This window comes from Gorilla gorilla, chromosome 18 (assembly GCF_029281585.2).
Source record: "Gorilla gorilla gorilla isolate KB3781 chromosome 18, NHGRI_mGorGor1-v2.1_pri, whole genome shotgun sequence".
Taxonomy (NCBI): Eukaryota; Metazoa; Chordata; class Mammalia; order Primates; family Hominidae; genus Gorilla; species Gorilla gorilla.
This window is the reverse complement of record NC_073242.2, coordinates 21,453,645-21,481,079: the sequence shown is the minus strand read 5'-3', so window position 1 is coordinate 21,481,079 and position 27,435 is coordinate 21,453,645. Positions and strand designations below refer to the sequence as shown.

The 27,435-nt window shown below is 47.4% G+C and overlaps 1 protein-coding gene across 1 annotated transcript in view; it reads left to right on the top strand.

Moving 5' to 3' along the window:
* Positions 1–27,435, top strand: part of VWA3A (von Willebrand factor A domain containing 3A) — a 64,520-nt gene that overhangs the window by 22,058 nt on the left and 15,027 nt on the right. The window contains exons 10-25 of the mRNA XM_055365468.2: positions 1,124–1,249; positions 2,450–2,558; positions 2,802–2,867; positions 4,612–4,737; positions 6,675–6,810; positions 7,223–7,326; positions 8,767–8,847; positions 9,156–9,218; positions 9,295–9,389; positions 11,828–11,947; positions 16,843–16,917; positions 17,223–17,367; positions 18,546–18,741; positions 20,016–20,086; positions 24,290–24,442; positions 26,082–26,172. Of these exons, the coding sequence (XP_055221443.2) occupies positions 1,124–1,249; positions 2,450–2,558; positions 2,802–2,867; positions 4,612–4,737; positions 6,675–6,810; positions 7,223–7,326; positions 8,767–8,847; positions 9,156–9,218; positions 9,295–9,389; positions 11,828–11,947; positions 16,843–16,917; positions 17,223–17,367; positions 18,546–18,741; positions 20,016–20,086; positions 24,290–24,442; positions 26,082–26,172 (1,757 nt within the window). The remainder of the gene's footprint in view (positions 1–1,123; positions 1,250–2,449; positions 2,559–2,801; positions 2,868–4,611; positions 4,738–6,674; positions 6,811–7,222; positions 7,327–8,766; positions 8,848–9,155; positions 9,219–9,294; positions 9,390–11,827; positions 11,948–16,842; positions 16,918–17,222; positions 17,368–18,545; positions 18,742–20,015; positions 20,087–24,289; positions 24,443–26,081; positions 26,173–27,435) is intronic.

Sequence of the window (27,435 nt, the reverse complement as noted above, 5' to 3'; positions counted from 1 at the left end):
AGATTTTTGATTTTTTGAAGTAGAAAGAACAGACCTCTTTCACTAGTGCTGTGCAAAATTTTAGCCAAGAAAGAATCAAGTTATTTTTCTTCTCACCAGTTGTGTGTACCCCAACCCATGTGGGACATAGCCACACAGCCATAAAGCTTTCTCTTAGAGCCTTCTTAGGGTCGTGGAATTAACTCCATGCCTCCTGTTGAGGGCTGGCTCCCAAGAGAGTGGGTATGGGGAAGAAGGAACTCAGCCCCAGACCCTCACATAGCACAATTTCTAAAAGCTCAGATCTTAGAGTCAGACCTGGTTTGAAATCTCAGTTTTAACGGTTGCTTACAGTATCACCCTGGGCAAGCCCTAACTCAGTTTCCTCATCTACAAAATGGGAATAAAGGTACCACCTCAACAAGTTATCATTAGGTTTAAATGAGCTAATATTTGTCCTGGGCCTGGTACCTAATACTACAGGCCAGCTGCAGGGGCTCACACCTGTAATCCCAGCTGTCTGGGAGGCTAGGGAGGGGGACCTCTTGAGGCCAAGAGTTCAAGACCAGCCTGGGCAACACAGTGAGACCCCTATCTCTCTACTTTTTTTTTTTTGAGATAGAGTCTCACTCTGTTGCCCAGGCTGGAGTGCAGTGGCAGTGGCACGATCTCAGCTCACTGCAACCTTCCGCCTCTGGAGTTCAAGCAGTTCTCCTGCTCAGCCTCCCAAGTAGCTGGGATTACAGGCATGTACCACCATACCTGGCTAATTTTTTTGTATTTTTAGTAGAGATGGGGTTCACCGTTTTGGCCAGGCTGGTCTTGAATTCCTGACCTCAAGTGATCCACCCACCTCGGCCCCCAAAAGTGCTGGGATTACAGGCATGAACCACCATGCCCGGCCCTCTACATAAAATATAAAAATTAGCCGGGCAGGATGCCACATACCTGCAGTCTCAGCTACTTGGGAGGCTGAGGCAGCAGGATCGCTTGGGCCCAGGAGTTCGAGGTTACAGTGAGCTATCATTGCACCACTGCACTTCAGCCTGGGTAACACAGCAAGCCCTTATCTCTAAAAAGAAATTAAAATGAAATTCAATACAAACAGTCTTATAATTAGGTTGCTGTTGTTGTCTCCTCCCAGCCTCCAGGAACTTAAGCTCTGGGTAAAGACACTGCAGCCTGATGGAGGCAGCAACCTGCTACAAGCTCTGAAGAAGATCTTCACTCTCAAGGGACTGGATTCCCTGGTGGCCATCATGAGAAGCTGGTAGGTCTTCTTTCCTAAGCAGGTGACATACTACATGAAAAGGACTGAAAAACCAAACCACTTTTTGAGAAAAGATTGGCTTGTCACAGTGGCTCATGCCTGTAATCCCAGCACTTTGGGAGGCTGAGACATGAGGATTGCTCGAAGCCAGGAGTTTGTGACCAGTCTGGGCAACACAGTGAGACCCTATCTCTTAAAAAAAAAAAAAAAAGACAAAAATTAGCTGGTCATGGTTGTGTGCACCTGTAGTCCCAGCTACTTGGGAGGCTGAGGCAGGAGGATTGATTAAGCCCAGGAGTTTAAGGCTGCAGTAAGCTATGATTGTTCCACTGCCCTGTAACCTGGGCAACAGAGTGAGACCCAGGGAAGGAAGGAAGGAAAGGAAGGGAGGAGGGGGTGGGGAGGGAGGGAGGGAGAGAGAGAGAGAGGAGAGAGAGAGATAAGAAAAAGAAAGAAAGAAGAAAGAGAGAGAGAAAAGATCATCAACCATGGCTCTTCACACATACATGAGGGAGGGATGGCAGTCACAGGCAGAAAGAAAGAGAGAAAGAGAGAAAGAAAGAAGAAAAAAGAAAGGAAGGAAAGAAAGGAGAGAGAAATAAAAAGGAAGAAAGAAAAAAAGAATGAAGGAAGGAAAGAGAAAGGAAAGAAGGAAGAGAAGGAAGGAAAGAGAAAGGAAAGAAGGAAAGATGGAAGAGAGAGAAAGAAAAGGAAGGAAAGAAGGAAGAGAGAAAAAAGAGGAAGGAAAGATGGAAGAGAGAGAAAGAAAAAAGGAAAAGGAAAGAAAGAAGGAAGAGAGAAAAAAGAGAAAGGAAGGAAAGAAGGAAGAGAGAGAAAAACAAAGGAAAAAGGAAAGAGGAAGAGAGAGAGAGGAGAAGGAAGGAAAGAAGGAAGAGAGAGAAAAGAAAGAACGAAAGAGAGAGAAAAGATCATCAACAATGACTCTTCACACACACACACACGAGGGAAGGACTACAGTCACAGGCCACCCACCCATCCGCAGAGGAGGCAGAGGGCAGACAGGCCTGCAGTCCACCTAGCCCTGCAGCCCACCTAGCCCTGCATGCCACATAGGTGACCTGTGACACAGGTGGCCAGTTAAGAATGGGTAGATGTTCCTTGGGAATTACCGTTTTGCTCTGGAATGTTCTCAAAGTGGTCTGACCTGGGGTACCCACTTCTCTTCTGCCTTCTCCACAGCCCAGATCAGCCTTCTGAAATCCTGTCCGACTACATCCAGCAGTCCACCATGGGAAGAGACCTCATCATCCACTTCATCACCTACAGATGCGATGATCAGATGCCCCCTGTGAGTGCCCGAGATTCTCTGAGGTGCCCGTTGGCTTTGGTGGTAGTGAGCTGGGCTGGCCTTTGAGGCCTCATGCTTGGACAGGCCCCCGAGCTGTGGACCAGAATGCACCTGTCCCTGTGCCTGGTTCTCCCTTTGGTAAAATGGGAAGCTTTGGATAATTGGGAGGTTCAGTCAAGGAGAAGGCTTACTGGAGTATTGGTGTTGCCCTAGTGAGGCCTGACCCTGGCCTCATCCCTGCAGGCTGTCCTGAAGAACCTTGCAGAAGCTGTTAGGGGCTACTACCACTGCTACAGCCCAAAGATGGAGGTAAGCCCTTCTGCCAACACATGGCCCCTCTTCTTCTCTCCTTGTCTGCCTCCAAGGTTGTACCCAGGAGATCTGGGCCAGGACCATACTATATACTTGTTTCTCCTTTTCTCCCTGTCCCCACCTGTATTCAATGAGGTTACACAGGTAAAATCAGGTTAGAATGAATATGTGGGAAGACCAGGGACAACCTGAAGTCACAAGAGATGCTTTGATCAGCCTGTATGATGCATTGATTGAATGCGTGCGAGCCCAGAATCCTCAGTCTCTCTCCAGTTGAAGCCCTGCCTGCAGAATCCTCAGTCTCTCTCCAGTTGCCGTTAATATAGGCCCCAGCCTAGCTCTGCTCCCACCAAAGCACTAAGTCTGAATTGCCTTGATTTTCTCTCCTAGATCAACTCCTGCTACTGCAGGGAACCCACTGCAGAGCGAAATGAGCAATCCATTCTGTACCGATCTATCCATTACTGTCCTTGTCCCAGTTAATAACTAGACATCAGCCACCCTGTGTTCACAAGGGAGGCAACGATTAGCAAACATGTGTGTAGATCCATTTGGAAGGTTAAGAATGCAATCGTCTGGTCGCTCCCAGGCTGTGTCTTGCCTACCATTAATAACCATGAGTAAATGAGTGTTTGCATCTCACAAGTGAATTCAAAGGTCACAAGGTCCCTGCTTTTCATAGCAGGGAGCCAAGCTCAGGAAGCACTCTATCTTGATACCTCATCATCTAGACTCTGTCTGTAGGTGACTCAGACTACAGAGGTTAGAAAGGTAAAGTAAATGACTGAAACTGACTGGTTTAAGAAATATTTTATCTTAAAACCTGTGGCTTGACCAGGCATGGTGGCTCATGCCTGTAATCCTAGTGCTTTGGAAGGCTGAGACAGGAAGATCATTTGAGGCCACGAGTTTGAGACTAGCCTAGGCAATATAGTGACAGCCCATCTCTACAAAAAATTTAAAAATTAGCCTGGTGTGGTAGCACATGGCTATAGTCACAGCTACTCAGGAGGCTGACACAGGAGGATCACTTGAGCCCAGGAGTTTGAGGCTGCAGTGACCAATGATTGCACCACTGCACTCTAGCCTGAGTGACAGAGCAAGACCCTTTCTCTAAAAATAATAATAAAATAAATAAATAATAATAATTATTATTATTATAGCCATCCTAGTGCGTGTAAAGTGTTTCTTTACACTTTTACAGTTAGAAAACTCTTCAATTGTTTTAAAACACAGCAGGTCAGGATGGGTGCAGTGGCTCACACCTGTAATCCCAGCACTTTGGGAGGCCGAGGCAGGCAGATCACAAGGTCAGGAGATTGAGACCATCCTGGCTAACACGGTGAAACCCCGTCTCTACTAAAAATAACAAAAAATTAGCCAGGCGTGGTGGCGGGCGCCTGTAGTCCCAGCTACTGAGGAGGCTGAGGCAGGAGAATGGCGTGAACCCAGGAGGCGGAGCTTGCCGTGAGCCGATATTTTGCCACTGCACTCCAGCCTGGGTGACAGAGCGAGACTCCATCAAAACAAACAAACAAACAAAACACAGCAGGCCAATTGCACAAACGGAGCACAGCATGTCTGCAGACTCTGTCTGTCACATGGGTCCCAGTGTATAAGGCCTGGTGGAGAGAGTCTGACCCTCTGCCTGGGCATTGGCCTGGCTGCTTGCCCCTTCCAGGGTTGACCCCTGCAGGTAGTCAAGTGATTCCGGATGTCTGATTGCTCTTGCCACCCTCAGCACTACACCAGCCGGGACATGGATGAGCTCCTGGCAGAAATTCAGAAGGCCCAGAGCCTCCTCAGCCACGTGCAAGCCCTGCAGCACAGCAGCCCCTGTGAGGCGCTCACCTGTACCATGGAGGAGGTAGGTGGTGCGAGTGTCAATTCTGGGGCCTTCTCCCAGCAGCACTCAGCTGGCCTCGTTCCCCTCTCTCACCTGTTCATAGGGGGCACAGCTGCCAGTGCCTGTCACTTCCTAAAATCAAAACAAGGCAAGGCCCACCCTCCATTGCACCCCAGAGCTCTGAGTTGGGTGGGCTCGGTGGGCCCACCATGGTACCAGAAAGATTCTGGTGGATTTACTAACTGTAAAATTTATTTCAGAGAAAGACCAGCAGGCTCCTGCCACCCTCTCTATCCTGTCACTGTCCCCTCCCTTACCCCCAGTTTGGAGAATGATGAAAACCTCAACCACCCAGAATAGGCTGCCTTTAAGAGAGTCATTCTCACCTCAGCCATGGCTTACACCTGAAATCCCAGTGCTTTGGGAGGCCAAGGCCAGAGAATCGCTTGAGTCCAGGCATTCAAGACCAGCCTGAGCAACATGGCAAAACACCGTCTCTACAAAAGATTAAAAAATTAGCCAGGCATGATGGCATGTGCCTGTAGTCCAAACTACTCAGGAGGCTGAGGTGGGAGGATGATTGAACCTGGGAGATTGAGGCTGCAGTGAGCCATGATGGCACCGCTGTGCTCCAGCCTGGGCAACAGAGCGAGGCCCTGTCTCAAAAAAGAATTTTAAAAATATACAAATACAATAATAACAATTAGTATTAGAATTATAATAGTTCTTGGCCAGGTGTGATGGCTCATGCCTGTAATCCCAACACTTTGTGAGGCTGAGGCAGGTGGATCGCTTGAGGTGAGGAGTTCAAGACCAGCCTGGCCAACATGGTGAAACCTTGTCTCTACTAAAAATACAAAACTTAGCGAGGCATGGTGGCAGGCGCCTGTAATCCCAGCTACATGGGAGGCTGACTCAGGAGAATCTCTTGAACCCAGGAGGCAGAGGTTGCAGTGAGCCTAGATAGTCCCACTGCACTCCATCTTGGGTAACAGAACAAGACTCCAAAAAAAAAAAAAAAAAATTATAATAGTTCTCATTTATTAAGTCCTCATTATGAGACAGGCACAATGTTCAATTATTTAAATGCTTTATCTTAACACTCTGAGGTAAGTATATTATTACTTTTTATAGATGAGGAAACCAAAGTTAAGAGGTTACATAACTTGCCTAAGATTGCAAAGATAGAAATAGATTGAGTTTGGATTGAACCCAGGTCTAAGGCCCAAAACCTTGCCAAGAGTTTCCCAAAATGAAGTGCATGTACTACTTGTAGTTTGCAAGATGATTTTAGGTGGTGCATGGATTAATATATTTTTTAAATGATATCTATTTAAAACTAGCTCATTATGGTCATCATAGATCTTCTTTCTAAAATTGTGAAAGGGATTGAATTTTTAAAATTAAAGAAAATTAATAACTAAAAAGCATTAATGTTACATATTGATTCTTAAAATATTAATAATAATACAGTAGCACTCAGATATAGCAAAATTCATGAAGGCAGTGCTCAAATCTCTGAAGTCTGGGACTTGCTGTTCTATTTTTACTTACACATTCGCTATGTAATTTAACCTCTCAGAGCCTCAGTTCTTTGTAAATGTGGCCACAGGGTGGCCAGGTGGGAGTTCACTAAGTGATTTGCTGCAGGAGTTTTTAGGGGTGACCTGTCATCTTGGAGTCCATGGTGCTGATCTTCATGGTAAGGTTAGGGAAGGAGCCAGGAGCATGGGCCACTGTGAGAGCGAGTTGCTGGGTACTCCTTCCTCTTCCCCTGGAAATTCCAGAAATCTGCAGAGAAGGGGAGGGGATGATGGAAGGGAAAGGCAAAACTGCCTTTAATCTACCAGGGAGTGTTTAAGAAGCTCCACTTGCATTGACTGGGTGGAGGGTGAAGACTGAGGACTTTTCAGCTCTAAAATATGATTATGTAATGAGGGCTTTCTCATTTAATTTAGATTTCCACAGAGATTACAAATGGGCCACTCATAAGCCTCTTGCCTAAACCCCCAAAGCATGATGCTCCTCTCACCATTGAGTTTCCAAACTTGGACAAGACTTCTGCAGAGTGGCTTAAGGTCAATGGTCTGAAAGGTAAATCTCCAAAGAGGGCAGAACCCAGGAAACAGTTGACTGACTAAACGGCTTGAATCCGGCCGGGCACAGTGGCTCACACCTGCAATCCCAGCACTTTGGGAGGCCAAGAAGGAAGGATCAGTTGAGGCCAGGGATATGAGACCAACCTAGGCAACATAGCAAGACCCCATCTCTATAAAAAATAAAATTAGCTGGGTGTGGTGGCATGCACCTACAGTCCCAGCTACTCAGGTAGGCTGAGGCAGGAGAATACCTTGAGCCCAGGAGTTTGAGGATGCAGTGAGTTATGATTGTGCTACTGCACTCCAGCCTGGGTGACAGAGCAAAACCCTGTCTCAAAAAAATAAAAGGCTTGAACCCTTTGGAGCTTCTCAGGCAGTGCCTCCAACCTCACACTTTGTTTTTTCAGCCAAGAAATTAAGTCTATATCAGGTCCTGGCACCCAATGCATTCTCTCCTGTGGAGGAATTTGTACCTATTCTCCAGAAAACAGTATCATCGACCATCCATGAGGTAATTCAGATTCATAATTCTCTCCAGTCCTCCACAGGAGAGCTCCCTTGTGGCTTTTCCTACCTTCATAAATGTTCTGGCAGTAAGAATCACCAGGGATTCAGGCTTCCCACCCAGGACCCTAGAATGCACATCAAATCCACTGTAGCTGTTGGTTTTCAAAGATCTGAAAATTGAACTTGGGAGATGAGGCAAGAGGGATAAACCAGGTACCACGGTCACCTCCTCCATGAAGGTTTTCTCCTCCCAACTCAGACAGGACAGACTTGCTTTCTTTATGTCCTCGCTGTACCTAATGCAGACTTCTGCTATTGCTCCCATAAAGGATTAATGCATGAATTTTTACATATTTAAATCCCCATCAAGTATGAAGTATAAAGAGGGCAAACTCTTCTCTAACTCTCTATCCTCCATGTTTAGTATAAGTAGGAAATCAATGCATGTTTACTGGATGGCTGAGAAGGTAGTTGGAAGAAAGGACGGCAAGAAGAAGGAAAAGAATGATGGATGGATGGATGGATGGATAGGTAAACGGATGAATGGATGGATGAGTGGATGGATAGATAGATGGATGGGTGGGGGGGTGGGGGGGGTGGATGAATGGATGGATGGATGGATGAGTGGATGGATGGATGGATGGGTGGGTGGATGAATGGATGGATGGATGCATGGATGGATGGATGCATGGATGGGTGAATGGATAGAAATCTGAACAGGTGGAAGGGTAAAAGGGAAAATGGAAGGATAGATGACAAAATGGAATAAAGGACAAGTGAAAGAATGAAAGTAGAAATTAAAGTAAGGATGGATGGATGGAGGAGTGAAAGGATGGAGAAATGGAAGGAAGGAATAATAGGTGAATAGAAAGATGGCAGAAAGATGGAAGACTGAAAGGAAGAGAGAAGAGTAAGGGACATGTAGGTCTAGCAGTGCATGGATGAATGACTAGATGGATGGAGTGATAGATGGATATGTTGACTTGGTGAAGGATGAAAAAACAGGATGAACAAGTTGGATTTTCAAAGCATCTGTGAAGGCCTGTCTAGGTTCCCAAACCTGAGAAGCTATGGCCAGTATATTTTAAGGTCTCCAACTGTGCTCTCTATTACTAAAACCCTCCAACCATATCTTCATGACTCTGATGTTCAGAAAAGCCTCTCGGGAAAACAGCCTGAGAGGCTTGCTGTCAGGCATGGTCCATTCAGGGGATTACTCTCTCTAAGGCTCTCTACTTCCAGTTCCAGACAAGGCAATGACCTGGTGGTGGTGGTGGTATTGGGGTGTGTGTGTGGTGGAGATGTGGGAGGGAGTTCGATCCGACCTCAAATGTGTTCAGAGCCCACTTCACTCTCCTGCACCTGATTTGGAGAACCAGTGCCCAAATTAAACTACATGTACTTCTGTTCGCCTGCTCACCCTCCTGCCCATGCCTGAGTATAGAAGGCAATGATACAATTTGAATGGCACGACGGGACAGTGAAGAACATTCATGTGGACCCACCCTTCCTCTATAAGTACCAGGTCAGTGATGGGTTCAATCAGTCAGAAAATGGGGTGCAGAAAGTGGGGACGGGAGGAAGGTTCCCTGGGCTATGAAGTCACCAAGCCATTGACTCAACTCCCTCTTGTAAAGAGGGACTGTGTGCTCCACCTACAGGCCCCCTGGAGCTTTGGCCATCTCCTCCCCAAGCAGGGACCTCAATGCCTTTTTAAAAAAAAAAAGCTTCTAATCCTCTGGGGAAAGATCTGCTTCCTTCCCCATTTGATGCAATGAAATACCGTGTGACTCTTCCCTTCCTGTTCTTGTGGTGAATTTGTTCATGATTTAGTGGAATGATTATACTGCCTGGATTCCCAGGGACTTGACACACCATTCCCTGAAGCCCACCCAGGTACACGTACTTCCCCTCAGGCCCCTTGGTTGCTCAGCCTTTGAGCAGCCGCTCACTGTGGCCCACACTTCTGCAGAAACAGCTCAGCAGAGCTATGCGGATGTATGAGAGGCGGATTGAGTGGCTCTCCCTGGCCAGCAGAAGAATCTGGGGCACAGTCTGTGAAAAAAGGTATCTTTCTTAAGCAGGATTCTTATCCTTCATGGGTCTGGTGTGTGACGTGACTCATGAATTCCCTGTTGGTAGCATCAGAAGCCATCACTTAGATTAGGGATTAGGAATCTCTCAGCAGAACCCCCAGAGGAGGAAAAAGTCACCACCACCATCACTGACGTCAATAATGTCATCATTGTGTCACTGAGCATTTTTGCAATCCCAGCACTTTGGGAGGCCAAAGCGGGAGGATTGCTTGAGGCCAAAAGTTTGAGACCAGACTGGGCAACATAGTGAGACCCTGTCTCTACAAAAAATAAAATAATTAGCTGGGCATGGTGGTGTACACCTGTAGTCCCAGCCACTTAGGAGGCTGAGGCAGGGGCAGGCGGGTCGCTTGAGCCCAGGGGCTCAAGGCTGCAGTGGGCTATGATCGTGCCACTGTACTCCAGCGTGGGCAACAGAGCAAGTCCCTGTGTCTACCAAAAAAAAAAAAAAAAAAAATCACACCTCCTCCCTGGCCAGAGCAAATGGGTCATGGATGAATAGATCCTCCCACCCAGCCAGAGGTGTGATGTTCTGATTGGCCAGGGTCAAATGCCCATCCCTGGAGCTTGGAGTGGGCTCAGCTTCACTCAACTCAAATTGACTGATAGAGGCAGAGGTGTTTCCCAAAGGAAAATCAGGATGCTGTTGCCAGATGAGGTAATGGATGCTGAGTTGGGAGAAACAATAGTTATCTATTATGGCCATTATTATGATTCCATACCTTGTTTGATGAATTAACATTTACAAAGTATTATATTTTGTAATACTATACATCTATTATTATTATTATTATTATTAATTATTAATATTATTATTAGAGACAGAGTCTTGCTATGTTGCCCAGGCTGGTCTCAAACTCTTGGCCTCAAGCGATTCTCCTGCCTCAGCCTCCCATCATGTTAGGATTGCAGGCATGAGCCACCGCACCTGGCCACTATACATCTATTATGTAATTTTGTTCTTGAAGCAACCCTATGATGAGTCTTACAAGTAGTTTATGGTTAAACTACTTAAACAAAGATCAGAGAGGTTTTGTGACTTGCCTAAGGCCACACAGCTGGTAGGAAGCGGAACTTGAACCAAGGTCTTCTGACTGTAAATCCCATAGATTTTCTTTTGCTATCCATAGCTGTCTCAAAATGAGAATGGGGCAGAAGGTGGGAATATAAGTTTGAAGTTGTAAAATTAGAGAAAGAACAAATAAGGCTAGAGATCTTAAAACAGAAAGAGAGCAAACAAAAAGATAAAAATATTTTCCCAGAGGCCCAGATACACCTAATTCCTTATGTTACTTGCTCACCTGGTTTTCGTTTTCCCTATGAAGACCCCAACCTATGGCGGGCGTAGTGGCTCATTCCTGTATTTCCAGTACTTTGAGAGGCCAAGGCAGGAGGATCACTTGAGGCCAGGAGTTCAAAACCAGCCTGAGCAACATGGGCAGACCTGGTCTCTACAAAAAAAAAAAAAAATTTAAATTAGCCAGGCATAGTGATGTGTGCCTGTGGTCCCAGCAACTTGGGAAGCTGAGGCAGGAGGATCTCTTGAGCCCAGGAGGTTGAGGCTTCAGTGAGCCACGATCGCACCATTGCACTCCAGCCTGGGCAACAGAGAGAGACCGTCTAAATATATATATATTTGTTGTGTGTGTTTTGTTTTGTTTTGTTTTGAGACGGAATCTCGCTCTGTCACCCAGGCTAGAGTGCAGTGGCGCGATCTTGGCTCACTGCAAGCTCTGCCTCCCGGGTTCACGCCATTCTCCTGCCTCAGCCTCCCAAGTAGCTGGGACTACAGTCGCCCGCCACCATGCTCGGCTAATTTTTTTTATTTTTAGTAGAGACGGGGTTTCACCATGTTAGCCAGGATGGTCCCAATCTCCTGACCTTGTGATCCGCCCGCCTCGGCCTCCCAAAGTGCTGGGATTACAGGCGTGAGCCACTGCGCCCGGCCTTATATATTTGTTCTTGAAGCAACCTTATGACGAGTCTTACAAGTAGTTTATAGTTAAACTACTTAAACAAAGATCAGAGAGGTTTTGTGACTTGCCTAAGGGAATATACATATATATATATATATTTTCATATTCTGACCTATAAAAATATTGAATGCTAATTCTTTAAAATAAATCTATGAAAATCATTATATGAAGCCCCTACCACTTAAACCATCTCCACCATGAGGCTTTATTCCATTAAAGCACCTCCTGGGAGAGAAGGGGGGCTTCCATGACCCCCTTAATCTACCATTGTAAGCCCACTTCCGTTGACCTCAAACCACAGAGAAGATTTTGGCCAGCTATGAATTTGGCATGCAAAATTCCCCTGGAAAAAAACTTTAAATAGTAAAATGGAACAAAATAAACATTATCTCAGAGATTCTGTTCTCCTCTTAAAGCTCGTGTTTCCTTTTAGGGTGGTTGTACTGCTCGATATCTCTGCGACCAATTCCATGTACATTATTCATATCCAGCACTCCCTGCGGCTGCTGCTGGAGGAGCAGTTATCCAACAAGGACTATTTCAACCTCATCGCGTATGTGTCTCCTGGCTCCTGTGGGCAAGGGTGGGTCGTGTGTGTTTGGATGCCGTCATTGGGCTGAGGCTTTGGACGTTGCTGGACGATAGATATTGACGTCATGGTCACCCGGCCTCCTAGGATAGCCATCGGTTTATCTGATTTGGATGATCTTGTTTGGGGCATTGAATAATTAAATAGTTGCAGGACTGTCCTACTGGGGCGAAGGTGGTAAGTGACCCCATAACACACTGCTTGATCAACCAGGATAAAGTAATTCAGCCCATTGGCCCATTTGGCTTCCAAGATGAAATAGGAAGAAGAGGAAAGGAAGGACCCCAGCCATGCCCTAGTCTCAGTCCTCAGCCTGGCTCCAGCAAGCCATACCTTTTCAAACATTTAGGATTCCAATTCTGAATTTAAATTAAAACTGTATATATAAATTTGGCCAGGTGCAGTGGCTCACGCCTGTAATCCCAGCACCTTGGGAGGCCGAGACAGGAGGATCGCTTGCATCCAGGAGTTTGAGACCAGCCTGGGCAACATAGTGAGACCCTATCTGTGTTTTAATAAATAAATAAAATTATATGTATACATTTAATTATGTGTATATATATATAAATGGTATGCAGTTTTTAAAACTATAATTTAGAATTAAATACAACAAAGATCAGAGAGATTTTGAAGATTTGAACTTACTTCAAAATTATATATAGTTTTAAAATTATATATAGTATATATAGTTTTAAAATGTTAATATAGTTTTAAAATTATATTTTATATATAATTAAATATAGTACATATCTAGCATTTTTAACTTAAAAACTATATATATAGTTTGTTTTTGTTTTTGTTTTGAGATGGAGTCTCGCTCTGTTGCCCAGACTGGAGTGCAGTGGCTTGATCTAAGTTCACTGCAGCCTCCTCCTCCCAGATTCAAGCAATTCTTCTGCCTCAGCCTCCCAAGTAGCTGGGTCTACAGGCACACACCACCACACCTGGCTAATCTTTGTATTTCTAGTAGAGATGGGGTTTCACCATGTTGGCCAGGCTGATCTTGAACTCCTAACCTCAAGTAATCCGCCTGCCTCGGCCTCCCAAAGTGCTGGGATTACAGGCTTGAGCCACTGAGCTCAGCCATAAAAACTATATATATAGTTTTTAAAATTGCATACTATTTTAACTAATAAGGGAAGACAGAGAGAAAAGGAACCCACTTAAAGTGTAGGTTTTTATACAACCTCATACCAAATAGGGCATTTTCTAAACCTATTAAGTCAACAGTTAGTATTAGATATTATTCTGTACCAGAGCCCAGTCATTCCTTAATAAACTCTATGTAAAAATATTTATGGTAACATTATAGATAAGGAATTTTATTTATTTATCTACCCATTCATTCATTCAGCAATGTTTCATTGACAGTCTGCATGAACCAGTCCCTGTGCCAAGCACTGGGGAGATGGACATGAAGACACACAAAACTCATCCTCGAGGAACTCATGGCCTAACAGTGGGAGACAGGGATGTTAAGAAGTGCGGTTAAGCGTTTTCTATAGAAATGAGTAGATAGCTAGGTATGGGACTGCAAGGTATCAGTGGCAGGATCAGTCCATTCCACTTGGGTGGAGTAGGCTCAGGACATCTTCATGGAGCAAGTGCCCCTTTTGCTGAGTCTTGATGAATAAGTAGATGTTTGCCTAGCACCTGGGAATGATGGGGTCCTAGGGAGAAAGGGTGTTCCAGGTAGAGGCAACAGCATGAGCAGAGGCGTGAGGTATGCTAGAACCTTAGGGACCATCAGGTAGTTCAGCATGGATATGGGGCTGAGAGGGAGAGATTGTGCATGACAGAAATACCAGGTGATGGAGGATTGACATAGGCCATGCTCACGAGTTTCCTGTGCTATAGGATATAAAGGCACTGGAGGATTGCAAGCAAGGTACAAATACAATCGGGTTTGCGTCTTCAAATGCTCAAGCAATGCTGTGAAGGAGGAACTGAAAGGATGTAATACTGGAGGGAAGAGACCAGTTTGACTATTGCAATTGCCTGCCCTAGTGTTGAGTGGGCTGGAGCCAAGGAAATGTGAATGGAAGAAAGAGCGCGTGGCCAGTAAGAATGCCATATTAAAGTCAAAAAATAACAGGTGCTGGCGAGGTTGCAGAGAAAAAGGAACACTTACACACTTGGTGGGAGTGTAAATTAGTTCAACCATTGTGGAAAGCAGTGTGATGATTCCTCAAAGACCTAAAAACAGAACTACCATTCAAAGTAGCAATCCCATCCCTGGGTACATACCCAAAGGAATATAAGTAATTCTATCATAAAGACAAATGCACGTATATGTGCATTGCAGTACTATTCACAATAGCAACAGATGGAATCAATGTAAATGCCCAGCAGTGGTAGACTGGATAAAGAAAATGTGGTATGCGTATACCACGGAATACTATGCAGCCATAAAAAAGAATGAGATCATGTTCTTTGCAGGAACATGGATGGAGCTGGAGGCCATAATCCTTAGCAAACTAACACAGGAGTAGAAAATCAAATACAGCATGTTCTCACTTATAAGTGGGAGCTAAATGATGAGAACACATGGACACATAAAGGGGAACAACACACACTGGAGCCTATTGGAGGGTGAGGGTGAGAGAAAGGAAATCAGGAAAAATAACTGATTGGGTACTAGGCTTAATACCTGGGTGATGAAATAATCTATATAACAACCCCCCATGCCAGGAGTTTACCTATATAACAAACCTGCACACATACCCCTGAGCCCAAAATAAAAGTTAATCAAAAGAGGTGCATGGAGGCTGGGTACAGTGGCTCACGCTTGTAATCCCAGCACTTTGAGAGGCCGAGGCGGGCGGATCATGAGGTCAGGAGATTGAGACCATCCTGGCTAACACGGTGAAACCCCATCTCTACTAAAAATACAAAAAATTAGCCGGGCGTGGTGGTGGGCACCTGTAGTCCCAGCTATTTGGGAGGCTGAGGCAGGAGAATGGCATGAACCTGGGAGGTGGAGCTTGCAGTGAGCCGAGATTGCGCCACTGCACTCCAGCCTGGGCGACAGAGCGAGACTCCATCTCAAAAAAAAAAAAAAAAAAGAAAAGAAAGAAAGAAAGAGGTGCATGGAAGAGATTTTGGGGAGTTAGAATCTACAGAATGTCATCACTGGCTGTAGGGGGTGAAAGAATGGTGAAGAGAAGATGATGTCCCAAGAAGAACAGATCTCTGAAGGGAAAGATGGTTTTAAACATCCCAAGTCTGAGACACTCAAGAGTTTGGAGACATTAAGAGGAGGAGGAGCTCCAGTGAGGAGACCTAGCCAAGAAATAAGGGGTTTTGAGCCATCAGCATTTTGATTATATGAATGAAATAAATGGTAGTGCAGGGATCGCACCTGTGGAGATGCGAAGGGGAGAGAGAAGACAATCAAAGGCAGCACTTGGAAGACACCAGCATTCGAAGGGTGGGCAGAAGAAGGGAACCACCAAAAGAACACAAGAAAGAAGAACCCAGAGAGGTGGGAGGAAAACAAGAGACAAAGGTGTTGGGATGCTGTGTTAGTCCATTCCTGCACTGCTCTAAAGGAGTACCTGAAGGTCGGGCGCGGTGGCTCACTCCTGTAATCCCAGCACTTTGAGAGGTCGAGGCAGGTGGATCACTTGAGGCCAGGAGTTTGAGACCAGCCTGGCCGACGTGGTGAAACCCCGTCTCTACTAAAAATACAAAAACAAGTGGGTCTCAGCGGTGCAGGCCTGTAATCCCAGCTACTCAGGTGGCTGAGGCATAAGAATCACTTGACCCAGATTTATTATCCAACGATAATAGGGATATATTTCCACTGGTGGGGGGAATGGAGGGCATTCTTCATCTCTACCAGGGAATGCCCCCAGGGTGGAAGTTTGACTGCAATAGGTTGAGGAGGGGAGGAAGTGGTGGTATACTGTGTTTCCAGGGAGCTTGTCCACAAGGGGAAAGAGAAAAGAGCGAAGTCACTCATAGAGTAGCTTCCCAGTGGAAGGAGGATGTTCTTGTTAAGTATAGAGAGTCTGAAACAGGTAGAGAGGCGCGGGGCAGAGGGAAGTGGAGAGAAGTTGGGAATGTGTGGATGTGAGGGAGGAACTGTGGGGCAAAGTCTCAGAAGAGATGGGTGATGAGGTCAAAGGCCAGGTGGAGGAATTAATCTCAAACTAGAGAGGGGACAACTTTTCCTTCATAAAGGGTATAAATCCTCTTCTCAAAGATCTTAAATTCTGTCTTACAGGACAAATGAGACAATGTGGGTTTTCTGGATTTGGGGATTTGTTTGTTTTTTGAGATGGGATCTCACTCCATTGCCCAGACTGGAGTGCAGTGGCACAATCATAGCTCACTACAGCCTCAGCCTCCTGGACTCAAGTGATCCTCCCACCTCAGCCTCCTAAGTAGCTAGGTTGACAGACATGTGCCACTATACCCAGCTAATTTTTTTTATTTTGTAGAAATGGGGTCTTGCTATACTGCCCAGGCTAGAGGTATATTTTTTTTCTTTGCCAAATCCTGTTGATTACATAGATGTGTATTTAAAAAAAAAAAAACTATAGTATGGATAGGGAGGGGAAATGTGCAGTGAGAGAAGCCATGCTAGGGGAGGTTAAAGAGGGGGCCACACGCCATAGCTCAATGCTTCAGAAAGGAAGCTGACCAAAGCTGGCTCACACTGTGTCTTGGCTGAAGTATGTTGGGACATATGACCCACAAGGAAATCTCATGGCTGGCCCAGGCCAGTGACATCCTCACATTTTAGGGGATCTCATCAGAATTTTGTCCCCACTAAAAGCCTGCAAAGCCCAAAGAGCTGGGCCACCAAGTGGACCTCCCCCAGCCTAAGAACGAACTCTCTTTGCTTCTTAAAGGTTTGGAAGCACAATTGAAAGCTGGAGGCCTGAGATGGTTCCCGTGAGTCACAACAATTTACAAAGTGCCTGGCGGTAGGTTATGGGCAGAGACTTCATGGGGCTGTGTCTGAGGGAAGGTTTGCAGGCATTGTTTTCTCTGTCCCCCTCTCCACCAAGAAGTAGCTCTCTAGAGTCCCTGACCCCAAACAGCCATGGGCAGAAATCAGAAAACAGCTTCCTTCTGTCTGCTGCTCTCCCCACCTGGCCGTCTTCACTTTATGAGAGTGATGACATCGACTCCATCACGTCTGAGATGGAAAAGGCTCTCAGCTATTCCCAAAAGATATGCCCTGGGCATGGGCCAATGACCCTCAGCATGGCCATCTCTGCCTCCGCAGGTGGGCCCTGAACCTGCGGTGTCGGGGCAGCAGGAACGTTCTCAGCGCCCTGCGGAAGGCTGTGGAAGTGGACTTCAAGGACAAAGACAAACACCAATCGCAGGGAATCTACCTCTTCACTGGGGGCATCCCCGACCAGGACATGGTGGGTAGGCCACGTCCTGGGTGTCCATTATCCTTTGCGACCTCATCCGTCTTCCCCCAGGTGGATACCTTGCCAAGGTTTCTGCAGCATGATTTCTAAACCAGTGCTTCTCAAACTTTAATGTATAGACAAGCACCTAAGGATGCTGTTAAAATGCAGGCCCTGGAGACCAGCCTGGGCAATATAGTGAGACCACATTTCTACAAAAATTTTTTAAAATAACCTGCCATGGTGGCACATGCCTGTACTCCCAGCTACTCAGGAGGCTGGGGTGGGAGGATCTCTTGAGCCCAGGTGCTCGAGACCAGCATGGACAACATAGCAACAAGACCCCATCTCTACAAAAATAAAATTTAAAAAATTAACCAGATGTAGCCAGGCACGGTGGCTCATGCATGTAATCCCAGCACTTTGGGAGGCTGAGGCAGGCAGATCACCTGAGGTCGGGAGTTTGAGGCCACCTTGACCAACATGGAGAAACTCCATCTCTACTAAAAATACAAAATTAGCTGGGCATGGTGGCACATTCCTGTAATCCCAGCTACTCGGGAGGCTGAGGCAGGAGAATCGCTTGAACCTGGAGCGGGAGGTTGCGGTGAGCTGAGATCACACCATTGCACTCCAGCCTGGGCGACAAAAGCGAAACTCCGTCTCAAAAAAAAAAAAAAAAAAATTAACCAGTTGTGGTGACATGTGCCTGTAGTCACAGCTACTTAGGAGGCTGAGGCAGAAGGATTGCTTGAGCCCAGGAGGTCAAAGCTGCAGCAAGCTATGTTTATGCCCCTGCACTCCAGCCTAGGCAACAGAGCGAGACCCTGTCTCTTTAAAATACATACATACATACATACATACATACCTACGTAGTGCAGATCCTGGTTCAGTAGGTCTGGGGTGGATCCTGGGAGTCTGCATTTCTGGCAGGCTTCCGGGGGATGTGGATGCTACTGGTCTAGAACATGCCTGGTATCAGGAGGCTCTCAGGTCCAGCTCCCCAACCACACTCTGTTAAAATATTGAGAGAAACTGCAACCCAGCCTCATCTCTTTCCATCCTCGTGCCAAGGACTGGACCAGGCACAGAGAAGGCCCTGGAGAAACATGGCCAGGCTGGGCTGCCCAGAGCCCCACAGCTTCAAGGCCCTCAGCTGCCGGCCCCTCCTACCTTCTCTTCCCCACCAGCCTACACTCAGCGCCTACATGGCTGAGGCCTGTGGCGGCTGCGACCTCCAGCTGAACGTGTGTCTCTTCTACGTGGGCGAGCCAAAGATGGACACCACGCCCCCTGCCCGCTATGCCAGTCACACTGACACAGCCGCCGCCTACAAGGAGGTCACCCGGGCTGCAGGTGGCTGCTTCCACTGGTTTGGAGACACAGGTACATGACTCTTTCCTCATCCCTTCAGCTCATTCCAAACAGTTGTCTCAGCACCAGCATAGCTCCCTTAGACCACAGATGTATTCCAGAAAAGCAGCTTGTGAAAATCACATTTTAAAATGTAAAACTGTTCCTCTGAAGATAGATAGCAGTGATGGTTGCACAACAATGTGAATGCACTTAATGCCACTGAATTGTACACTTTTAAGTGATTGAAATAGTAAGTTTGATGTTATGTACATTTTACTGCAATTTTTTTAAGTTAAAAGAAGTAGGCCAGGAACAGTGGCTCATACCCACAATCCCAGCAGTTTGTGAGGCCAACGCGGTCAGATCGCTTGAGATCAGGACTTTGAGAACAGCCTGGCCAACATGGTGAAACCCTATCTCTATTAAAAATACAAAAAAATTAGCCGGGTGTGATGGCACATACCTGTAGTCCCAGCTACTCGGGAGGCCGAGGTACAAGAAAATCGCTTGAACCCAGGAAGCAGAGGTTGCAGTGAGCAGAGATCACACCACTACACTCCAGCCTGGGTGACAGAGCAAAACTCTGTCTCAAAAAGAAAAAAAGAAGAAGAAGAAGAAGTAAAACTCTAAAAGTATATTATGGGTCAGGTGGTGGCTCACACCTGTAATCTCAGCACTTTGGAAAGTTGAGGCGAGCGGATTGCTTGAATCCAGTTCAAGACCATCCTGGGCAACACAGCAAGACTCTGCCTCTACAAAAAAATTAAAAATTAAAAAATATATAATTTAGAATGTCATAGAATGTCAGAGCTAGAAGGCACCCTGAACATCCCTTAGATTGTTTTTCAAAGGGTGGTGTGTTCACAGCACATGGTTGGCAAGATAGTTGTACATGGTACAAAAAGCAACATTTTTTTTAGAGACAGGGTCTCCCTCTGTCACCCAGGCTGGAGTGCAGTGGTGCCATCATACTTCACTGCAGCCTCAACCTCCTGGATTCAAGCAATCCTCCCACCCCAGCCTCCTGAGCAGCTGGGACTACAGGTGTCCACCACCACGCCCAACTAATTTTTTAAATTTTTTTTATAGAGAAGGGGTCTCGCTATATTGCCCAGGCTGGTGTTGAACTCCCAATCTCAAGCAATCCTCCCTCCTCAGCCTCCCAAATGCTGGGATTACAGGAGTAAGCCACCATGCCCAGCCCTCAAGTCACCTCCAGGTGGCTTTCTAGTATCCAGATGATGGGGACACTTGCCAGGATCCACACCCTGTCTCACCTTGCTCACGATGTGCTTTGTTTCCAGGCATTTATGAGAGCGATGACATCAACTCCATCATGTCTGAGATGGAAAAGGCTCTCAACTACTCCCAAAAGGTATGCCCTGGGCATGGGCCAATGACTGCACTGCCTTTGTATTCATTTCCTGGGGCTACCATAACTGCCGCAAACTGGGTGGCTTAAAATAACAACCATTGATTCTCTCACTTCCAGAGGCTGGAAGTCTGAAATCAAGGTGTCAGCAGGGCCAGGCTCCCTCCGAAGGCTCTGGGTAGAATCTTTCCTTGCCCCTCCCTGGCTTCTGGTGGCAATTGGTGTGTGTGTGTTTGTTTGTTTGTTTTTAATTGCACTGGTTGCTCTTTTAAAATGGCAAGGAAGACTTTACTTAAGACTGTTGCAATAGGGGAGAGAGACTGAACTCAACTCTAAATAGTAGCAAAGATAGCTGGAGATTTATAGCCAATGAGCAGAGTCAGTGGATGGAAAAAGTACTAAGAGAACTGGATAGATATGATAGGTAAAAGGATTCTTGTTAAACAGGGCTCTTGCTAAAGGCAGACCAAAGGCTTAGATGTCAAAAATAGAACTGGGCACAGTGGATCCCACCTGTAATCCCAGCACTTTGGGAGGCCAAGGTGGGCTGATCGCTGGAGCCCAGGAGTTTGAGACCAGCCTCAGCAACATGGTGAAACCCTATCTCTGTTAAAGAATTTTTTTTTAATAATTTTTTTAAAAAAGGTATCTCAGATGGGAGATGAAGAACTTGCTTGGGTATCAAGGATGGGACAGGTCTCACTAAACTGACTTAGCAAAATTCTTTGCCAAAACTGAGTTCGGCAGGCCAAGGTCAAGGCCTCATTGAGAAGATGGCTTAGAGGAGCCCGGCTAAAGTTCGGTCAAGGAGGGAGTCCTTGTCACCAGCAATCTCTGGCATTCCTTGGCTTGAGGAGCATAACTCCAGTCTCTGTCTCTGTCTTTACATGGCTGTTTTCCCTCCAGGTGCATCCCTTCTCCTCTTACATGGACAACAATCAGATTAGATTAAGGACCTGTGCTACTCCAATATGCCTCACCCTAATTTGTATCTTAATTACATCTGCAAAGACCCTATTTCTATGTAAGGCCACATGCACAGGTCCTGAGGGTTCAGACTTCAACATTTCCTTTTGGGAGACACACCTCATCCCATGTCAGCTTCCCTCTTCATGTCCTAATCCACTGAGACCCAAGGCTTCAGAAGAAATGAGTGTCTCCTAGAAGCCATTGGTTTTAGGTCTGTGTGCTGCACATTCTGGCCTCCTTTAAGTTCCTTAAACACATCAAGGTTATTGCTAAACCCATTCCTGAGCTCAGGGCCTTTGCACCTGCTGTTTCCTCTGTCCTTCCCATCCCAGACCTTTCATGGCTTGCTCCTTATCATTAGTTAGGGTTTTGTTTTTTGTTTTTTGGGGGTTTTTTTGAGACGGAGTCTCATTCTGTCGCCCAGGCTGGAGTGCCATTGTGCAATCTCAGCTCATTGCAACCTCTGCCTCCTGAGTTCAAGCAATTCTCCTGTCTCAGCCTCCCAAGTAGCTGGGACTACAGGCGCCCGCCACCACGCCTGACTGATTTTTGTATTTTTTAGTAGAGATGGGGTTTCACCATGTTGGCCAGGCTGGTCTCAAACTCCTGATCTCAGCTGATCTGCCTGCCTCAGCCTCCCAAAGTGCTGGGATCACAGGCAGGAGCCACCACACCTAGCCTATTAGTTAGTTTAGACACACTAAAATGTTACTTCCTCAGAGGAGTTGAGCAGGACAAGATACAATGAGAGAGGTAGCTAGGGGCCAGATCCCGTGAGGAGCAATGACTATCTAAGGAAGAATTCCCCGGACTTGCAAGTGATTGAACGGGCAGTGAGAAAGAGAAAACATACAAACTGACCCCCACGCTCCTCACTGGAGCACCCAGTAGACAGTGAGGCCATTGACCAAGATATAGAAAACAGGAGGAAGAGCCCATGGAAGGACGGGGAGGTGCAGGGAAGGCGGGTCTGGGACAAGGGTGAGTTTGTGGAACCTGTGAGATAACAAGTGAGGGTACCCTACAGGCAGGTGGGAAAAGACATGGCTGGAGTTGGAGATGTAGGGCAGTTCAAGCCACAGTGACGGACAGAGGGCACTTAGCAAGGCTGTGGTCGAGGCAGTGGAGTGGAGGAGCCTGGACTCCACCACTTGCAGAAGGACTCACTTCCCAGACTGGATTGTGGACTCCTGGGAGGGCGGGGCCACATCTCCATCTTCTATTCCTCTGTGGCCACTGGATCTGCAGATCTGTGGCTCCCCCTGCGTGCCTGTGCTGTCTTCCCCAAAAGGGACCCTTTTGGTGCTTTTAAAATATCTCTTCCCGGCCGTGCGCGGTGGCTCACGCCTGTAATCCCAGCACTTTGGGAGGCCGAGGTGGGCGGATCACGAGGTCAGGAGATCGAGACCATCCTGGCTAACACGGTGAAACCCCGTCTCTACTAAAAATACAAAAAATTAGCCGGGCGTGGTGGTGGGCGCCTGTAGTCCCAGCTACTCGGGAGGCTGAGGCAGGAGAATGGCGTGAACCCGGGAGGTGGAGCTTGCAGTGAGCCGAGATCGCGCCACTGCACTCCAGCCTGGGCGACAGAGCAAGACTCCGTCTCAAAAAAAAAAAAAAAAAAAAAAAAATATCTCTTCCCAGCTGGGCGTGGTGGCTCATGCCTGTAATCCCAGCATTTGGGGAGGCTGAGGCGGGCAGATCACAAGGTCAGGAGATCGAGACCATCCTGGCTAACATGGTGAAACCCCGTCTCTGCTAAAAATACACACACACACACACACACACACACACACACACGCAAAATTAGCTGGGTGTGGTGGTGCGCACCTGTAATCCCAGCTATTTGGGAGGCTGAGGCAGGAGAATACTTGAACCCGGGAGGCAGAGATTGCAGTGAGCCAAGATCATGCCACTGCACTCCAACCTGGCAACAGAGCAAGACTCTGTCTCTAAATAAATAAATAAATAAATAAATAACCCTTACCCTCAGGTGCACATAGTCCCATTCCCTCATCAGATAAACTGATACATATGGTGTTAATGGGCAATGACTGCGTAATTCACCTTTCCAGAGGATGCTTATTTACATTTGAATGGTGTCTTCTGGAGCTTTGATTGAGAATAATTGCTGGGGAACCAGTCAGGCTGTTGAGAAAATCGTAGGCAAAAGGCATTGAGTATTACACCATTAGTCTGCCAGCATCTGGAATCAGCCCTGGCATGCGGCAAGCTGACTGGCCCACAAGTGGAGGCCACAGTGTCTCATAATGGAAGGGTGCTGGCTTTGGAAACAGACCCACCTGGTTTGAATTGAAGTTTCTCTACACACTGATAAGGTGGCCTTAGATGAGAACCTTAAGCTCACAGAGCTGTAACTGTAATAGATCTGTGGCCAGATATGCATGGCAAGTCAATGCACAGAGACACTGGGTTGCAGCAGAGAAAAGAAGTTTAATTGTAGGACTGCCAAACAAGGAGATGGGAGGGAACCTCAAATTTGGTTTTAAGGTTTTTAAGGGTTTTGCAGTGGGCTGAAGTTTGGAGATCACTGACTAGTTGAGTGCAGGCTGGAGTCATGGGCGAGGGAGATGAAGAAGCTGTGTTCTCATGCTGTTCCTGTTCCTCTGGGGGTCTTCAAACTGTTGGCATCAGCTGCTTTGCTGGAATTCGGGTCTGAAAAACATCTTAAGCAATTCTTAAACAAAAGCCTTGTGATTCTGAAGTCAGAAATCCTATCTAGAGGAACAACGGGGATGCAAACAGCCAGGATCTGGTGCTATGTGACTTTAGGTTACAAAGAAGTGGGGCTATGTGCAGCCTGATCAGGGCTTCATGATAACTAGATTTTTGTCCAGAATTCTTGTTAACTCTGTGATGACAGCTTCAGAGCTTTGGTTTCCTCATCTGTAAAATGGGGAGACGACACACCTACCCTATCGGCATAGCTGATGTGACTTGTTGGCATGAGGGTTGGAGACCCCCAAGTATTCACTAGCCCAAAGCATGTGCCTCCCAGGCCCCCATACCTGGTCTTACTGTTGTTCATAGGATTGGTCCATAGCACTTTCAGCCCCAGATGGCTCTCTAGGGACAAAAAGAGGAGTCCAGGGGACATCAGAGGTTCCAGTGGATACAGTCCCTCCTGCTGTGTGTGTGTGTGTGTGTGTATGTGTGTGCGTGTGTGTGTGTCCACAGTGGCTGGGGGTGCCACTGACCCTCCCAATCCCACTGCAGTGTGCCTTCCTCATGGCCTCCCTGAAGAACCATTCAGGAAAAGTGCTGGGAAGTTCAGCCCTCCCGAAAGAAAAACCAAAGACACTTCAGCTAAGAAGTCAGCCCAAGAAGCTCTGCCCTCCCAGGCCCACCGTCCCCCTGGGGGCCAGAATGGTTTGACTCCCCCGCTAATAACACGCAGAAGATTTGGTTTCCTGTTTGTCTTCTGGTCTTTCCTGGGTCTTAAAATGGCTGGGGCCAGCAGGCATGGGGGTGGGTGCTTCAGTGGTGAGTGTCCTGTGGGTGCCTCTTGCCCAGGCCTCCAGGGGGAAAATCTCCCCCCGGGGGCCGGCTCCTCAGCTCTCGGGGTCCTCTGTCCTCCCCCACCCCACCCTTGGCTCTGCCAGCCTATCCCAGCCTTTTCCCTACCCTGGTACTGAGGATGCCACAGAATTGACACCCACCTGTTTCATCTGATGGCTTATCCTGGAGAGTCTCTCGGGGGCAAAGGAATTATGGTCTCTAAGGGCTCTTCCCGCTGCCACCCAAGACTTTGCAGAGGCTGATAGGAGCCTGAGGGTGGGCTGAGCCTGCTAGGGGCTTATCCTCATTCACAGCCTATCAATTCTGTCCTCCATAAAATACCCACCCACCTTGGCAATCAGAAGGGCTCTAGAGGACAGACCCCAGAGGCACCTGTGCTTGTGAGCAGACTGGGCGGGACACCTGTGAGTCCCTCAGCATTGCATGACTCAGACCCTGTGAGCACAGCCCATGTTCAGAATGTGGAAATCCATCCCAGACAGTAGGTAGCAGATTCCCAGCCAAAGGGCTGCCTTTCCAGGAGAGCCTGTGCAGCCGGGTTCTGCCCTCATTCGGGGAACTCTGCCAGGTTTCAGGAGCCAGCTCAGGCACTTCGTGCCCTCCTCAGAGGCTGCCTCTTGAGCCTTCAGTGCTTCCTGAGTGCCTCCTGAAACCAGGCCGGGCGCTCCCCAGACAGTGACTGTTTAATGACCGCCACACTCCAGTCGTGGCTGAGAATGAAGGAACTCTTCCCTTAAAACTGAGGTGTCTGGGCCAGGTGCAGTGGCTCACACCTGTAATCCCAGCACTTTGGGAGGCCAAGGCAGGCAGATCATGAGGTCAAGAGATCAAGACCATCCTGGCCAACATGGTGAAACCCCCTCTCTATTAAAAATACAGAAATTAGCCGGGTGTGGTGGCGGGTGCCTGTAATCCCAGCTACTCAGGAGGCTGAGACAGGGGAATTGCTTGAATCTGGGAGGCAGAGGTTGCAGTGAGTCGAGATCACGCCGCTGCACTCCAGCCTGGGTGACAGAGCCAGACTCCATCTCAAAAAAGAAAACAAACAAACAAAAAAAACTGAGGTGCCTGATAAGGCACAGAAGTTACCTAAATTTCTGTTGTCATGCTGGAGGCCCAGACATCCCAGTCCATCAGGAAGAGGGGCAGGTAACTGATGAAAAAAATTCTGGCAAACCCCCATAGCTCTCTCACTAGCAGCTCTCTCACTCTCATCTCACACACACACACATGCATACATACACATATGCACATGCACACACACACATATACACTCCTACACACATGTACACACCCATACTTTTTCACCTCAAAACCCAGAGTCCCCTCTGAATCTGCTGCAGGAGAGGGGCCAAACCTGTCTGAGGAGTCCCCTCCCTTAGGCTCCTCCCTACAAAAGTTCCTGATTGACAGATTGAGGTCAGGGTAACTGGGATCCTGCGTGACACAGGGAACACTCCTCTGATGGGAAAGATTGCCTGTTTTCTAGAGCATTAAAGATGACCCTGACAGAGAGAAGAGCCCCCCACTGAAATCTCTGAAATGGCGTCCACTCAGTAGCAGAGTTGGCATCTCACCAGGTAAGGCACGATCACGGTCAGGCAGGGTGGAGGGATGTCACGGTCACGGCTGAGGCGTGGGTTAATAATGAGAGTAACTAGAGCCAGGTGTGGAAACTCGTGCCTGTAATCCCAGCACTTTTGGAGGCTGAGGTGGAAGGATCACTTGAGGTCAGGAGTTCAAGACAAGCCTTGACAACATAGCAAGACTCCATCTCTACCAAACAAAAAAAGAGCCAGATGTGGTGGTGCATGCCTGAAGTCCCCCAACTACTCAGAGGCTGAGTTGGGAGGATTGCTTGAGCCCAGAAGTTCGAAGCTGCAGTGAGCTATCATTGCACCACTGCACTCTAACCTCAGTGACAGAGCAAGACCCTGTCTCTACTTTTTTTTTTTTTTTTTTTTTGAGACAGAGTCTCGCTCTGTCACCCAGGCTGGAGTGCAGTCGTGTGATCTCAGCTCACTGCAACCTCCACCTCCCGGCTTCAAGCGATTCTCGTGCCTCAGCCTCCTGAATAGCTGGGACTACAGGTGTGTGCCACCACGCCTGGCTAACTTTTTGTATTTTTAGTAGAGATGGGGTTTCACCATGTTGCCCAGGCTGGTCTACAACTCCTGAGCTCAGGCAATTCATCTGCCTCGGCCTCCCAAAGTGCTGAGATTACAGGCGTGAGCCACCACGCCTGGCCACATCTCCTAAAATAATAATCATAATAGCAATAATGATAGTAACTAAAACGATCAATGATCCTGAGTCTTGATCATGTGCCAGCCCATCTGCTAAGATTGTCCCATTTAAAGCCTATAATGATCAATCCTTTGCATCTGTATTCTATCAGCTTCCTATTGTACTGACAAAGGAACTGAGGCTCAGGGGGGTAAGGATCATGTGCCACTAGTGGTAACAAGCCTTCACAATCTTTATGAAAGTACTCAGCTCGTAGAACCTAAGACCGTGTATTTTATTTCTAATGTCAAAGGTATGGCAGAGTGGCTCAGAGCAGAGTTCTGGAGTCAGCAGGACCAGGTAGAATCATGCCCTGCTTCTTACTGGTGGATTCCCACTTACCTCATCTGTAAACTGGGGGACTGTGAGGATGAAGCAAGGCAGCATACTCAAAGCACTTAGCACAACGCCAGGGAAAGATCTGGACTCAGTAAATGGTAGCTATAGCTATTTCTGATCCAAGCAAAGCCAGAGACGTGGGGTGGGGACACAGGGTGCCTTGAAGCCATCTTGGAGCCCCATTTCCTGGGGTGAAGTATAGCTGAACTTGAGTGTCT